The 15,507-nt window shown below is 55.9% G+C and overlaps 1 protein-coding gene across 2 annotated transcripts; it reads left to right on the plus strand.

Annotated features, from left to right (window-relative positions):
- Positions 1 to 327: 327 nt before the first annotated feature.
- Positions 328 to 12,507, plus strand: TACR1 (tachykinin receptor 1). 2 transcript variants are annotated; one of them, XM_069035494.1, is made up of 6 exons: positions 328 to 973; positions 5,803 to 5,978; positions 9,258 to 9,276; positions 10,367 to 10,517; positions 11,397 to 11,593; positions 12,159 to 12,507. In XM_069035494.1, the coding sequence occupies exons 1-6, from the start codon at positions 582 to 584 to the stop codon at positions 12,451 to 12,453; spliced, it is 1,230 nt and encodes a 409-aa protein (XP_068891595.1). In that variant the 5' UTR covers positions 328 to 581; the 3' UTR covers positions 12,454 to 12,507. The 2 variants fall into 2 exon arrangements, with proteins under 2 accessions (XP_068891595.1, XP_068891594.1); XM_069035493.1 differs by lacking the exon at positions 9,258 to 9,276 and having other exon boundaries at positions 5,803 to 5,997.
- Positions 12,508 to 15,507: the final 3,000 nt, after the last annotated feature.

Consider the following 15,507-nt stretch of genomic DNA (forward strand, 5'->3'; position numbering starts at 1 on the left):
GAGCCCGGAGAGACCCGGACCCCGAACCAGCCCTGCACCCCCATCCAGCCGTGCCCGAACCGGGAAGGACCCGCAACCCCGAACCAGCCGTGCCATGGCCGCGCTCCCGGCTCCACCTGCACCCTGACCCAGACAGGTCCCGCACCCCGAACCCGCCGCACCCTGACCCAGACAGGTCCCGCACCCCAAACCAGGAGAGCTCTGGAGCAGCCCTGCACCCGACCCCGGTGCCCCCGAACGGGGAGGTGCCCACGCCCTGGAGCAGCCACGCACCCCAAAGCTGCTGAGCCGGGGGGGCCCTGCACCCCAAAGCTGCTGAGCCAGGAGGGCCCTGCACCCCAAAGTGGCTGCATGCCCCGAATTTGCTGTGCCCTGATCCTGCTGCACCCTAAACCAGGAGGGATCTGCACCCCAAATTAGCTGACCCAGCGGGATCTGCACCCCAATCTTGCTGTGCCCTGATCCTGCCGCTCCCTGACCCAGGAGGGCCCCACACCCCAAATTCACTGTGCCCCAATCTTGCTGAGCTCTGACCCGGGAGGGTCCCGCACCCCGAATTCCCGGTGCCATCTCCAGGGGCCATGGATGCCTCTCCGGCTCTGGAAGCGGAGCTGGAGCACCTCAACGCCTCCCTGAACGAGTCCTGGGCCAACCCGTTCGTGCAGCCGCCCTGGCAGGTGGCCCTGTGGGCCGTGGCTTACGCCCTGATCGTGGTGGTGGCCGTGGTGGGCAACGTGGTGGTCATGTGGATCATCCTGGCGCACAAGCGGATGCGCACGGTCACCAACTTCTTCCTGGTGAACCTGGCCTTCGCCGAGGCCTCCATGGCCGCGCTCAACACCGTGGTGAACTTCAGCTACGCCGTGCACAACGAGTGGTACTTCGGCCCAGCCTACTGCCGCTTCCACAACTTCTTCCCCATCGCCGCCGTCTTCGCCAGCATCTACTCCATGACGGCCATCGCGCTGGACAGGTGAGTGGCCGGAGCGGCCGGGGTCACTCCGTGGCTGGAGCCCGGGCGTGGAGCTCGGCTCTGTCTGTGCTCCCCCACAATTAAAGCAAAGCTCGTTTCGGGGTTAAAAATAACCCAGCCCCGGCTGCAGGTGGCTTTGGGAATTCTGTAGGAGCGCTGGGAGCTCAGGAACAGCTCTGTGACCCCCCCGGCGGTCGGTGCAGGGTCCTGGGGGTTCCTTTGGAGCAGCCTCTGCCTCCCCAGCTCCTCTGTGGATCCTTCCCTTCCCTTCCCTTCCCTTCCCTTCCCTTCCCTTCCCTTCCCTTCCCTTCCCTTCCCTTCCCTTCCCTTCCCTTCCCTTCCCTTCCCTTCCCTTCCCTTCCCTTCCCTTCCCTTCCCTTCCCTTCCCTTCCCTCAGGTCGAACCAAACCCCAAATTCAGGCACAAAATGGCATCGCCTCCCAAACCCCGCGCCTGTGCCGGACCCGCCATCCCAGGAGCCATTCCACGGTTCTGGGCTGTGTTGGGAATGTCTGCGGAGCGTCTGAGAGCAGCCCGGGCTGGGAAGCGCATCCCGGCTTGGGGGGGTGTCCCAAGGAAAACCCGCCGGGATTCCAGGGGCGGATCCAGCGGGAGAGGCCGGAGCCCGGGATTCCTGGTTCGGCTGCCGGGGTTGGGTTTTCCCTGCCCGGTTCCTGCCGGATTGTTGGGATCTGCTGGCACAGCCGGATCCCACTGGGGCCGTGATCCCAAGCTCAGCCGGATCCCAGATCCCACTGGAGCTGTGCCGTGATCCAAAGCTCAGCCGGATCCTGGATCCCACCGGGGCCGTGATCCAAAGCTCAGCCGGATCCCGGATCCCACTGGAGCTGTGCCGTGATCCCGAGCCCAGCCGGATCCCAGCGGGGCCGTGATCCCGAGCCCAGCCGGAGCTCGGCGGGCACCGCTGTCCCTCCTTTGTCCTCGGGCTCGGGGGACACCGAACCCCCCGGAGCCCCCGGGCTGTGACCTCCCCCTGTCGCTCCCTGTCCCAGGAATTCGGCCTTCCTGACATTCCCCACGCGGCCCAATCCCGGCTCCGGGGCAGCCTCGCCGCTCCCTCGGAGCGTTTTTCCAAGGCGACATTCCCGGAGCCGGCCGGGCTCTGCGCCGCCTCTCCCGGCCCCTGTTCCCGGGGAATCAAGGGGATTTTGGCAGGGGATCCGTGGCGGGGAGGACGCTTTTCCTGCCCGTATTCCCTGCGGGAAGCAGCGCCGGGGTTGGATGAGGCTCCCTGGGCGTTCAAAACAGCTCCGGGGTCGGTTTTGTCACCAAATCCTCTCCCTAAAATCCCCGGGAGCGAGCGCAGGGAATTGAGGCGATAATCAATAAAAACCGGGATATTTACAGCTCCTCTCCCATGGCGGTGCTGGCGCTGCTCCAGGAGGATCTTTGGGATCAGCTGGAAAAGCCCTTTCGGACTGGGATGAATTCCAGGGATTATTTTTGGGGTTAATAATTGAATTTACAGCCTTTGATCCACCCCGAAATAACCAGGAAGGCAAATCCAGGGATGCTGGAGTAAAGCAGGAAAATCTGGAAGTCTGGGGCTGGATTTTTGGGGAGGATTGGCATTCCCAAAAATTCTTCCTGCACCTGCAAACCCTGAAGAGAGGCTCGGCTTTCCCAAAAAAATCCAGGCTCCCACCTGGAAGCTGCAGCCTCCATGCGCTCGGAGCCAGCGGCTGCATCCCAAATTCCAGACGGGAATCGGGAAGGTGGCAAATCCCATCCTCGGCCCCTCCAGGCACCTCCAAGCCCTGGAAAATTGCTCCTTTTCCTGTGCCTGGGACAATGGCAGCTGAAACGCAGGAAAAGCAGGAATTTGTTCCAGGAGCCTGGAAGGGACGAATCGCTCCTGGCCAGCAGCAGGAGGATCTGTGGGAACAGGGAGAGCAGGAACCGGGATTGGGAACTGGGAGAGCTGGGAATGGGATTGGGAACAGGGAGAGCTGGGAATGGGATAGACAGGGAGAGCTGGGAATGGGATTGGGAATGGGGAGAGCAGAAACTGGGATTGGGAACAGGGAGAGCTGGGAATGGGGAGAGCCAGAGCCGGGATCGGGAGCAGCAGGGCTGGGTTGGGGTTTCAGCCACAGCCGGGATGGGGCTGGAATTCCCAATTTCCACCAAAACTCAGGGAAGTGGCATGGAATGAGCCTCACGTTCCCAAAGTCCGGCAGAGTGATGGGATCCGGAGCGAGGGCTGGGATGAGCGTGATTCTCCCCCAATCCTCTCCATCCCCACTCCCTGCAGGCAATTCCCGGGACATCTCTGCCAGAGGATATGGAATGGCCTTGGAAAAACTTGGAAAAGCCACCACGGAGCAAGTGGGGATTGTGGTTTGATCCATAAAATCCGGGAATCCTGGAATGGGTGGGAAGGGACCTCAAATCCCATCCAGTGCCACCTCCCACCATCCCGGGATGCTCCAAGCCCCGTCCAGCCTGGCCTGGGACACTTCCAGGGATCCACGGGAATCCACAGCTTCTCCAGGAATTCCCCCAGTGGGGTTTTTTTTTGCGGGATCCGTCGTGGATTTGTGCAGGATTTTTGCTGGAAGTTCCTCCATCCCCTCCTTCTCTGGAGCTGCTCCAGCCTGGGCACAAAACAAAAACAACGGGAAGTTGTTCCGAACACTCCCAACAATCGCAGGAAATTCGGGATTGGGGCTGGCACCAGAGCGGCTCAGGAAAATCCCAAAGAATTCAGGGCCCAGCAGCTCCCTCGGCTCCCGAATTCCTGCCCCGTCCTTTGTTTGGGATGTGTCAGTGCCAGAGCACTTCCAATGTCCCTTCCCGGCTCCCCCTAGGAATGGGTTCTCTTGGAAAACAGGCAGGAAATCCATTTTTTCCCGATTTTCCAGGAAAAGCAGCGGTGCCCAAGCTGATTTCCAGCCGCACTCGGAATAAAATCCCAACTCTGGCCTTCCCTAAGTCGGGATTTCCATGGAGCATCCCAGGATAACGCTCACGTTCCCTCTCTCGCTGGGAATCCCCAGCCTCCTGCAAACGGATGGAGGAGGAAATTCCCATGAGGATAAATACCCAGGAATGCAGCCCAGGGGGCAGAACGGGGGAAAATCTCCTCTCTGATCCCAAAACTTGGAGTGAATCCAGCCAAAATCCTTCCAAGAGAGCAAATCCAGGAGAATTTGGGATGTGGGACCGGAAAAAGAATTCCCCCCTTTTTCTGCAGAGCTTCTTTTTGAAGCAGCTGGAATTTGGAGTGGGAATAAGTTCCTGCAATTCCCAGATAAAGCTGCTCGTTAAAAATTCCCTCTCCGGACTCCAGCAGGAATCCCACCAGGATCACCGTTCTTTATTATCTGTATTTTTGTTAATATCGATATTCCCTTTTTTTTCCAGTTCTGGCTGGGTTATCCAATTATCCCAGGTGCCCTGAAATCCATGAAGTTGCCAGGAACGAGCTCCACGGGGAAAATCTGGGATCTCCAAACTTCCCTCCCTCACCACAGCTCCCGAAATTCCCAGTCCTGCAGCCATCCCTGCCCCCAAATCCCACGTTTTTAGCAGAAAAATCTGCTCGGGAAGCTGAAATCCCAGGCTGGATATCGGGAATATTTTCCAGCTCATTCCCATTCCCTGCTTTTCCCAGGAGGTGATTTTTGCAGGAAGAACCCTCCAGAGAGGACAAATTTCAGCAGTTAATTAATTAATTAATGATTAACACAGGGCACCAGGCCGGGCTTTTCTTTAAGCCTGGCTTAAAGGACGTCTGGGCTTGGCAGGGCAGGGCTTTGATCTGCTCCTGGTGCTGTGGAATCCCAGAATTTGGAATATTCGGGAGCGTTGGGGAAGTGAAGGAAAGGCAGGGATTGGGGCCAGAGGAGCGAAGCAGCTTTTTGAATTCCCCAAAAAAATTCCAGCGTCACGGAAACGCCACCGAAAGCCCAGGAAGCTGCTGGGAACCCAGCGGGGAGCGGGATCGGAGCGTGGATTTCCCAGCTGGGCTCGGGAAGGCGGGAACGGGGATGGAGACGGGAATGGCTTGGGAAGGAGTCACTGATCCCAGGCCCTGATCCCATGGCATTAATTCCCACGGAATTAAAGCCCCCCCGGGATCCCTCGGGTGTAAATCTCATCAAAATAAAATCCCCATTTCCCCCACTTTTCCTACGGGAAGAGGAGAGGGTTTGGAATTCCCGGGGTGGTAAACGTGGAACTGGGATGGATTAGGAGTGGTTGGGTGGCTCCCAAGGGCAGGAAACTTCGGATTTAGCCGGGTTTGGGGGGAATTGTGGGGCTCATAAACCTGGAATAGGATCCTGGAATGGGTCATGCCATTGATCCCATTCCATGGATCCCATCCCATCCCACTGATCCCATTCCCATCCCATGGATCCCATTGATCCCATCAACCCCATCCCATTCCCATCCCATCCCATCCCATCCCATCCCACTGATCCCATTCCCATCCCATGGATCCTATTGATCCCATTCCATGGATCCCATTCCCATTCCATTGATCCCATCCCATCCCATCCCACTGATCCCATTCCCATCCCATGGATCCCATTGATCCCATTCCATTGATCCTATTCTCATCCAATGGATTCCGTTGATCCCATCAATCCCACGGATCCCATCCCATCCCATCGATCCCATCCCACGGATCCCATCCTATCCCATCCCATGGATCCCATCTCATGGATCCCATCCCACGGATCCCATCCCATCCCATGGATCCCATCCCACAGATCCCATCCCATGGATCCCATCCCATCCAGCTCCCAGAGCTGGAACGCTGGGATTTCCCAGCCCTGATTCCCGCTTTTCCGGCCCCACAGGTACGTGGCCATCATCCACCCGCTCCGGCCGCGCCTCTCGGCCGCGGCCACCAAGGCGGTCATCGGCCTCATCTGGCTCCTGGCCTTCCTGCTCGCCTTTCCCCAGGGATATTTCTCCGTCACCGCCGAGCTCCCGGGACGCCTCGTGTGCCTCGTGGAGTGGCCGGAGCCTGGCAGTGCCACATCCGGAAAAACGTGAGTGGGAACGGGCTGGGAGAGGAGAGAAATCCGGGGAAAAATGGTGGGAATGAGAAAAAGTGGAGGGGGGAACAAAGGGGGGAAAGGAAAGGAAAGGAAAGGAAAGGAAAGGAAAGGAAAGGAAAGGAAAGGAAAGGAAAGGAAAGGAAAGGAAAGGAAAGGAAAGGAAAGGAAAGGAAAGGAAAGGAAAGGAAAGGAAAGGAAAGGAAAGGAAAGGAAAGGAAAGGAAAGGAAAGGAAAGGAAAGGAAAGGAAAGGAAAGGAAAGGAAAGGAAAGGAAAGGAAAGGAAAGGAAAGGAAAGGAAAGGAAAGGAAAGGAAAGGAAAGGAAAGGAAAGGAAAGGAAAGGAAAGGAAAGGAAAGGAAAGGAAAGGAAAGGAAAGGAAAGGAAAGGAAAGGAAAGGAAAGGAAAGGAAAGGAAAGGAAAGGAAAGGAAAGGAAAGGAAAGGAAAGGAAAGGAAAGGAAAGGAAAGGAAAGGAAAGGAAAGGAAATCCCTCCCTTACCCAGTGAGGGAATGCCCCCTGGCTCTCCCTGGGGCACAGTCACTTTTCCAGGTGAATTCCATGCTCTCCATGATCCAAACATTGTCCCAGTGCTCCCTGCCCCCCCTGGATCCTCCTCCTCCTGGGAATCCCATGTCCGGCCGTGGACATTCCATGTTTGGGCTCTGGGAATGGGATTTGCTCTGCCCCAGAGGATCACAGCCCTTTTTGTGTCCCTCAAAGCCTCCTGGGGCAGAGTTATTCCTGCGAGAGGAAAATCTGGATTTCCCGGGAATATCCTGGGCAAGGGATAACAGAAAAACCCCGGTTTGGGGATTTATCCACTCCAAATATCCCCAAATTCACCCCGAAACTTGAATCTGGAGTGTCAAGAAGGGCTGGGAGGCCTCGGCTGGAATCTAATCCCTTCCCAGAAGGAAACTCCGGGAATTTCCAAATGGTCTGGGAATGGTTCGGTCTTGGAAATGCCAGGGGAGTGAAATGGCGGGAGTTGAGGAAAAGAGGGAGAGGGAGGGAACAAACAAAGGGGATCCAAAAGGGAATAAAAAAGGGAATAAAATAGGGAATAAGTAGGGAATAAAAAAGGGAATAAAATAGGGAATAAACAAGGGAATCAAAAGGGAATAAAATAGAGAATAAAATAGGGAATAAACAAGGGAATAAATAGGGAATAAACAAGGGAATAAAATAGGGAATAAAAAGGGAACTTAAAAAGGGAAAAAATAGAGAATAAAAAAGGGAATAAACAGGGAATCAAAAGGGAATAAATAGGGAATAAACAAGGAATCAAAAGGGAATAAACAGGGAATAAATAAGGAAATAAAATAGGGAATAAAAAGGGAATTAAAAAGGGAATAAAATAGGGAATCAAAAAGGAATTTGCCATCTCCAGCCCTGAGGATGGAGGAAGTGGGGCTGTGGAATTCTGCTGTGGAATTCTGCTGTGGAATCCCACCGGAGCCAGGGCGGGTGTCCAAGGCGAGTGTGGCAGGTGCCGGTCGCTCCCTGCTGCCATCCGTCACCTCCTTCCTGGCCTGGCACCGCCGGAGCCAGGGCCGGAGGGCTCCGGGGGGGTTTCCCAACCTCATTCCATCCTTGGGGATCCCTTCCAGCCTGGAATATTCCGTGATTCCCAGGCACTGCCTGCTTGGGGCGGATCGTTCCGGTGGCTTTTCCAAATCCAAGAGGAAAACGCCACCATTAAAGCCACGAGGGATTCGCATCCCGGGGAAGCCAGGAAAGCTGGGAAAGCGGATCCCCGGCAGCCTTGGGATGGCCAAATCCCAAAGAATTTGGGGATTGGGAAGAATTCGCAGCTCCAAGCCTCGGGATCTCCCCAAAAGGAGCCTGGTGGAGCTCAGGATGGGATTTTCTGGCCCTAAATAACTCCAGGACAGGTGTTTCGGTCATTCCAGAGGCATCATTCCAGCCCCTCACGCTCCATGGGCTCCGAGCGGTTATTCCGGGAAGGCTCCGGGAGCAGCTGCTCCGTCTGCAGCGCCAGGAGGAAAAATATCCCATCCTTTTCCCAGTTCCCAGGGAAAACAGGAGAATTCCAACACCTCTGGGGGCGGGAATTCCCTTGGAAAACCTCTGGGGAGCACAGAGCTGGTTTTCCCTGGAAAACATCCCTGTTTTCCCCACTGTGCCAGCAGCCGGAGCCAGTAATTCCATGGGATTCGATCTGGCCGTCAATCCCTGCTTCCCACAGGGATTCCTGATCCATCCCAATTCCAGTGGGGTTGTTCAGGGAAGGGAGAGGCCGCCCCTGGGAGATTGGAGCACCTGGGAATGTCCCTCCTGTGCCGGCATTCCTGGGATTTGCCAGGGAAAAGGAGGAGGCAGCTCCGTCCTCCGGCATCCCGCAATTCCTCCGGGATCCTCCATCCTACACCAGATCCTAAATCCCTGAAAACCTTTCCGTTTTAAACCCCAGCTTTCCCTGAGTGCTCCGATCCCGGGAATCCTTCAGGCAGAACAACACACGAATAATTCCAGCACTTTTCCACGCCCGGGATCCCAAAAGAATTCCCGGAGCTGTCTGGAACGGCTCTCCAGGCCCAGACACCCCTGGAAATGAGGGGTCTGTGCTGCTGACGTTATCCCGCAGCTCCTCCAGACATTCCTGCAGGGCTCCGAGGATCCTGAATTCCATGGGAACCACAACAAAATCCTCCTCCGGAGCCGCGGAGACGCCTCTGGAACGAGCAAAATGAAATCCGGCCCCGCAAACCCCATCCCAAATGGAATTAGGGCCGGGGAAAATGAGATTGCGGCGGGGCTGGGGCCAGCCCCATTCCCTGCGGGAGAATTCCCGGAGCCATTCCGTACCCTCTGGAGCTGTGATTCAATGTGAGCTCCAGAAGATGAGTGATTCCAGAGCTGGGAGTGGCTGCAGGGCCTGGATCGGCCTCGGGAAGATGCAAAACCTTGGATCGGAGCCCAGAAATCCACGCAGGGACCCCCAAAGCCTCGGGAGCAGAATTCCCGCTAACCTGGCAGCATTTGGGAAGTTTTCCAGGCAGGCACCAGCCATGTTTGTGGGCTCAGTTTTTAGGGAAGAGAGGATTTTCCAGGATATTCCAGGATTTTCCAGGATTTTCCAAGATATTCCAGGATTTTCTGCAGGGTCAGAGCCTCTGTCCCCTCCTGCGGGATAAACCCGAAATGATGGCAGTTCCTTTTAAACCAACTCCTTTTTGACAGAAATCCTCGCGGATCCACGGCATTCCCAGAGTTCACCCAACATTCCCAGAGTTCCCACAGCATTTCCAGTGCTCCCCCTGTATTCCCAGTGCTCCCACAGCATTCCCAGTGCTCCCACGGCATTTCCCAGCGCTCCCATGGCGTTCCCAGTGCTCCCATGCATTCCCAGTATTCCCCCTGCATTCCCAGTGCTCCCATGGCATTCCCAGCACTCCCCTGCATTCCCAGTATTCCCCCTGCATTCCCAGTGCTCCCATGGCATTCCCAGTGCTCCCATGCATTCCCAGTATTCTCCCTGCATTCCCAGTGCTCCCATGGCATTCCCAGTGCTCCCAGTGCATTCCTAGCACTCCCAGTGCATTCCCAGTGCTCCCAATCCCGCCACGGCTCCCCAGCTCACAGCAGAACAGCCTCGGGCCTGCACTGCCACTTCCATGCGGAGCCGCCCGCTGGATTTGGGATTTGTTTATCCATGACACGAAGAGCCCCAGGATCCGGCCCTTTCCCTGAGCCTGGAGAGCAGATCCGGCTGCGGAATTCCCGGCCAGGTTTGAGTAAAGCTCCAAGGATTTGGCTCCTTTTGGGAATCAGGGTCGTGGCTGGTGCCACCTGAGCCCAGGATTTTTGGGAGCTGCATCCCATTCCCGGTGTTTGCTCCGCAGGAAAATCTTTTATTCCTTCTCAATATTCCCATCCTTTCCTAATCCAAAATCCCACATTTCTGGCAGCTAAAAGTTGGGAGCAGAGCCCGCATCCATCCCCAGGATAATGTGGGATGTGAAGAGAAGAGGAGTGAGAGGAGAAACTCAGCTCAGCTAAAAAAATCCTTCCCTGAGGAGATTCCTAGGAATTTCCCTGGCTACATCCTGTTCCAGGAGGGTTTTTTCCACTTGTCCCCCCAAATCACCAGGAGCAGGATGAGTCTCCAGAGGTTTTATCCCAAACGGGCTGGGGAGGGATCCGCAATGGGGGCGAACCTGGATAACGGGAGAAGATTGGGGTGAAAGCTGGGAATCCTCCCCAGCCCGGGAATTCCTGGTGCAGGAATTATGCGGGAATTGCGCCAAATCCTCTCTTTCCGAGCGCGGCTCTTCCCCTCCGAGCTCAGTTCGGAAGAGGGGGACGGGAGATGCTCAGGGATGATCCTGTTTTTCCCAGGTACCACTTCTCCATGACCGTCCTGCTGTACCTGCTGCCGCTCCTGGTGATCGGCTGCGCCTACGCCGCCGTCGGCCGCACGCTCTGGGCCAGCGAGATCCCCGGGGACTCCTCCGACCGCTACCACGAGCAGGTGTCGGCCAAGAGGAAGGTGAGGAATTCCGGGCACAGATGGATCCAGAATTCCTGGCCAATCTCCACAAGGTGAGGAATTCCAGGCACAGATGGATCCAGAATTCCGGGCCAATCCCAACCATGAGCAGGTCTCGGACAAGAGGAAGGTAAGGAATTCTGGGCATGGCTGGATTCAGAATTCCCATCCAATCCCAACCATGAGAAGGTCATGGCCAAGCTCAAGGTAAGAAATTCCGGGAGGGGCTGGATCCAGAATTCCTGGCCGAACCCAAGCAGGAGCAGGAATCGGCTACACGGAAGGTAAGGAATTCCGAGTGTGGATAGATCCATAACTCCTGTCCAATCCAGGTCTCAGAGAGGCAGAAGGTAAGGAATTCCGGGCACGGCTGGATCCACAATCCATGGCCAATCCCAGCCCCAAACCCTTCATTAGGGGTGGGAGCAGGTGAGGACTTGGTGGTTGAAGATGGAGCAGAGTGGACACCTTCACAAAAGTGGTTCAACCAAGACGTTGACTGCACATTCCTGGTTGGAAAGGCCATTCCAGAGGGTGGAATGACCAATGGGTGAGTTGAAGATGGAGCAGAGTCCTGTGGACATCTCCTCCACAAACACGGTTCAACCAAGACATTGACTGCACATTCCTGGTTGGAAAGGCCATTCCAGAGGGCGGAATGGCTGCTGGACGGGTTTAGGACACCTCCTCCACAAAAGTGGTTCAACCAGGATATTGGAAAGGTCTCCAAGGCCGAAGAGTGTGGAATGACCGATGGATGGGTTGAAGATGGAGGAGACATCAAATGTGGTTCAACCCAGATGCTGACCCCGCGTTCCCGGTTGGAAAGGCCATTCCGGAGGATGGAATGGCTGCTGGAGCCTTCTCTCCCCATTCCAGGTGGTGAAGATGATGATCATCGTGGTGTGCACCTTCGCGCTCTGCTGGCTGCCCTACCACGTGTACTTCACGCTGCAGTACCTGCGGCCCGAGTGGTACCTGCAGAGGTTCATCCAGCAGGTCTACCTGGCCGTCATGTGGCTGGCCATGAGCTCCACCATGTACAACCCCATCATCTACTGCTGCCTCAACGACAGGTGGGCAGCGGGAGGCTCCGGGAGCACCTCGGGATGATGGGAATGTGAGAATGTGGGAGATGAGGAGAGGGCTGGATGGGGTTTTTTTGGGATGGTTCTGTCCTGCCCTCTGCCACGTCCAGCAGATGCAGGATTGGCACAATCCTCACCTGAAGTCTTTCCTAATCCCTGGGGATTTGGAGGGAAAACATCAATCGAAGCAATCCCAACTCCGAATTGGGATTTCTCAGAGGGTTGTTCCTCCCCTCAGTGAAAAATCACAATTTTGTCATGTTTAGCAAAGCTCAGCTTTATCTCCCTCTTCCTTTGGCCACCTCCATCCCATTCCCTGTTCCACCTCCATCCCATTCCTTTGGCCATGTCCATCTCCATGTCTTTACTCATTCCTTTGGCCACCTCCATCCCATTCCTTTTTCCACCTCCATCCCATCCCTTGTTCCACCTCCATCCCATTCCTTTTTCCACCTCCATCCCATCCCTTGTTCCACCTCCATCCCATTCCTTTTTCCACCTCCATCCCATTCCTTTTTCCACCTCCACGTCTCTCCCCCTCCCTGTCCTGCAGGTTCCGGCTGGGATTCAAGCACGCGTTCCGCTGGTGCCCGTGGGTCAGCGCCGGGGAGTACGAGGGGCTGGAGCTGCGCTCGGCGCGGTTCCTGCACACGCAGAGCTCGGTGTCCAAGGTCAGCAGGATGGACACCACCACCGTGGCCTCGGCGCTCGGCGCGGCCGACGACGACCCCGACGAGCCCGGCCGGGCCAAGCGGCTCTCCCTGGACATGACCTCCAACGGCTCCTCCCGCAGCGACTCCAAGACGGTCTCCGAGAGCCTCAGCTTCTACTCCAACACCCTCACCTAGGGAGGTCCTCGTCCCCTGGGTGCCACCTCAGCGTCACTGCCCTGCTCGTGCCGTGCCGCCGTTTCCCGCGCTGTTTTCCTGTCCCTTTTCCTTGGGAGAGCCTGGCCGCAAAACCTTGGGATGAGTTCCGCGTGTTCCGCTGCGGGGCCGGCCGCCGGGAATGTTTGGCTGGCCCCACCTTGGCTGCCGGGCAGACGGAGGGGATGCAGGAATGGCACAGAGCCGGGTTTTTCTCCGGAATTCCAACACTGGCCGGCGCTTCCGTGCTCTCTGCGAGGCAGGAGGGATCTCCCAGTACATCCCACCCACAGGAAAAGGACCCCATCCTGCACTTCCCTCCTCCCATCCTTAATTTCATTCTCCCCGTTGGATATCCAGGGGAATATTGAATCCCAAAATCCAGCAAAAAGGCTCTTTCCAGCTCCATGGGGAATCATCGGCCACAGCGCAGATCCAGGACTTCCCGCACGGTCTTGGATCATCTCTGGCACCCACACCCCGCTGCTCCGAGGTCTCCTGCTGCCACTGCTCCAAACCCACAGATTGGAGCAGGGCGCTCCCAAAGGATCTCCTGAAGGATCTACTGAAGGATCTCCCGAGGGATCTCCCGAAGGATCTCCCGCGGGATCTCCTGAAGGATCTCCTGAAGGATGTCCCGAAGGATCTCCCAAGGGATTTCTCAGAGGATCTCCTGAAGGATCTCCCAAGGGATGTCCCAAAGGATGTCCCGAAGGATCTCAGAGCTGAGCCAGGCTTTGGTTGCTGTTCCTCAACCACCACAAGGAATCCCTGTGATTCCCTGGAAGCCCCAAGGTGATTCCTCTTGGATGGACTCTGGAATGCCGTGGAGCTCTGGAAAAGGAGAGCCCACCCTGAAGTGATTCTCACCCCCTGGAAATGGATTCCATCCCAAAAAACGAGGATTGGAGGGAGATCGGGAATTCTGCACAGCTGGTTTCACCCCGACGATTGAGGTGATTCCCTTCCAGCTCCTGGATTTTGTTTTAATCAGGGAATTTTTTTTCCTTTGCAAAAACCATGAAGTTTGTGACATGTGCATGGATCTGTGGAATGTTTCAGTCCTGTTCCAATGGATGATTTTCCCTGAACTTGTCCAGTGGATGAACACACACCCAGAGTGAGGGAAAAAGAGAAATAAAACCCCAAGTGGATAAACTCAGCTTGTTGGGAACAAAGCCACAAATTCGGGGACAGTTTGGGGGGAATTTGCTCCCAGCTGCTGCTCCGAGTTTTTGCTTGTGGTGTGGAAATCAGGCTCCTAAGTGGAGTCACTGCAGGAGAAATGAGGGATGAACTCTGGAGGAATGAGGGATGAACGATGGAGGAATGAGGGATGAACAATGGAGGAATGAAAGACGAACTCCAGAGAAATGAGGGATGAATGATGGAGAAATGAGGGATGAACAATGGAGAAATGAGGGATGAATGTTGGATAAAGGAGGGATGAACTCCGGAGAAATGAGGGATGAATGTTGGATAAAGGAGGGATGAACTCCAGAGAAATGAGGGATGAACAATGGATAAAGGAGGGATGAGCGATGGAGAAACGAGGATGAACGTTGGAGAAGCGCTCGGTGGATTTGCGCAGACCAAGGAATTGTTCATTTATTCCCGAAAGCTGAACCTCAGACCCCGCTGAGCACGGAGAGCTCTGGGAATAAAGGGACGACTTCCGGAGCTTCCTGACTCTCCGGGCTCCAAAGTGACTCTGGGAAGATCCAATCATTCTGGATAAACCTGGATAAATCCGTTTATCTCAGAGATGAACCCACCCATGTTCCAGCCACGACTCCGGATGGAATTCAAGGAATGGGCAAAGAGGTGGATCCAGGAACAACCGAAAGCAGATTGACAAAAATGATCCTTTTTGCCCCAAATCCTGCCCGGTGCCATCTGTGAGGAGCAGCTTTTCCAGCCGTTCCCACCCTCCTCCCACCCCCTGCAGCCATGCCACATCCCAAAGCTCCACATGCTTTGGAATGGGCTTTTTCCTGCTTAAATTCCCACATTTTCCTGTTCTGGTCACCTCAAGACACATTCCCGTGTTGCTGCTTCCCAAATCCTGGAGAACGGGAATGGTGTGACCCCTCCTGGGGGGTTGGTTTGGCAGAATCCCACTGGTCCCAAAGGAAAGGGTCAGAGGGAAGGTTTGGGGTGGGAAGCCTTTCCCACTGATTCCATGGGAGCTGCCACGATCCAGAGCCAAATCCTGAGTCCCTTCCAGCCGCCATCCCAAATCCACAATCCCAAAAAAAAACCCCAAATAGCTCAAAAGGGGTAAAAAGGTGAGTGGAGATTGGCTCCAAAAACCCCAAAAATGAGAGTTTGGGTCCCGTTTGAAGTGAGAATTCCCAAAACAAAGGAAATATAAATACATGTGTGGATAGGGATATAAATAACCACGGTGCTCTTCTGGCCTCCGTGTTTGTGCCCCGGATCACCGGGATCAGACGCGCAGGGAACAACGAGCGTCTGCTCCAGGGAATGCTCGGCGGGAGAACCGGGATCACCCCGGGGAAGGAGCCGAGGCTCCGACTGGAGCGGACGCTTCGCAGCCTGGGAATCTCCTGGGGCATCCCGAGGAAAAGGAGCTCTTGAAAGAAAGAGGGAACAATTCCCAGCTGTTGGAAATAGCGAGGATGATGGCCTGGGATACTCGGGATGTTGGGAATGGGCTGTGGGATCATCCAACAGCTGGAAAAGCAAAAGCTTGTCCATAAATGGGTGCCAGCCCCAAATCCAGGCTGTCCCTTTTCCCCTCCAAGTGCCAAGTTATCGCTGGAGGCAGGAGCAGGGACAAGGATTTGGGATCGAGGCCATCCCAAAAGATGGGATGTGTGCTCCATGTCCACACACGGAATGTGGGTGGGGGGGAAGGACCTCGGATCCCATCGATCCCATCCCGCCCTTGCCATGGCCAGGGACCCTCCCCTATCCCAGGGGGCTCCAAGCCGGCCGTGGGCACTTCCAGGGATCCAGGGGCAGCCACAGCTGCTCTGGGAATTCCAGCCCAGCCCCTCCCCACCCTCATTC

The sequence above is a fragment of the Aphelocoma coerulescens genome, chromosome 22 (assembly GCF_041296385.1).
Source record: "Aphelocoma coerulescens isolate FSJ_1873_10779 chromosome 22, UR_Acoe_1.0, whole genome shotgun sequence".
Classification (NCBI taxonomy): domain Eukaryota; kingdom Metazoa; phylum Chordata; class Aves; order Passeriformes; family Corvidae; genus Aphelocoma; species Aphelocoma coerulescens.

Bases quoted from the DNA above. Each gene is read 5' to 3' on its own strand.
- TACR1 (XM_069035493.1), top strand. From the start codon at position 582: ATGGATGCCTCTCCGGCTCTGGAAGCGGAGCTGGAGCACCTCAACGCC. The intron at 974-5,802 runs GTGAGTGGCCGG...CCGGCCCCACAG, and splicing joins ACGGCCATCGCGCTGGACAG to GTACGTGGCCATCATCCACC. The intron at 11,594-12,158 runs GTGGGCAGCGGG...CCTGTCCTGCAG, and splicing joins TACTGCTGCCTCAACGACAG to GTTCCGGCTGGGATTCAAGC.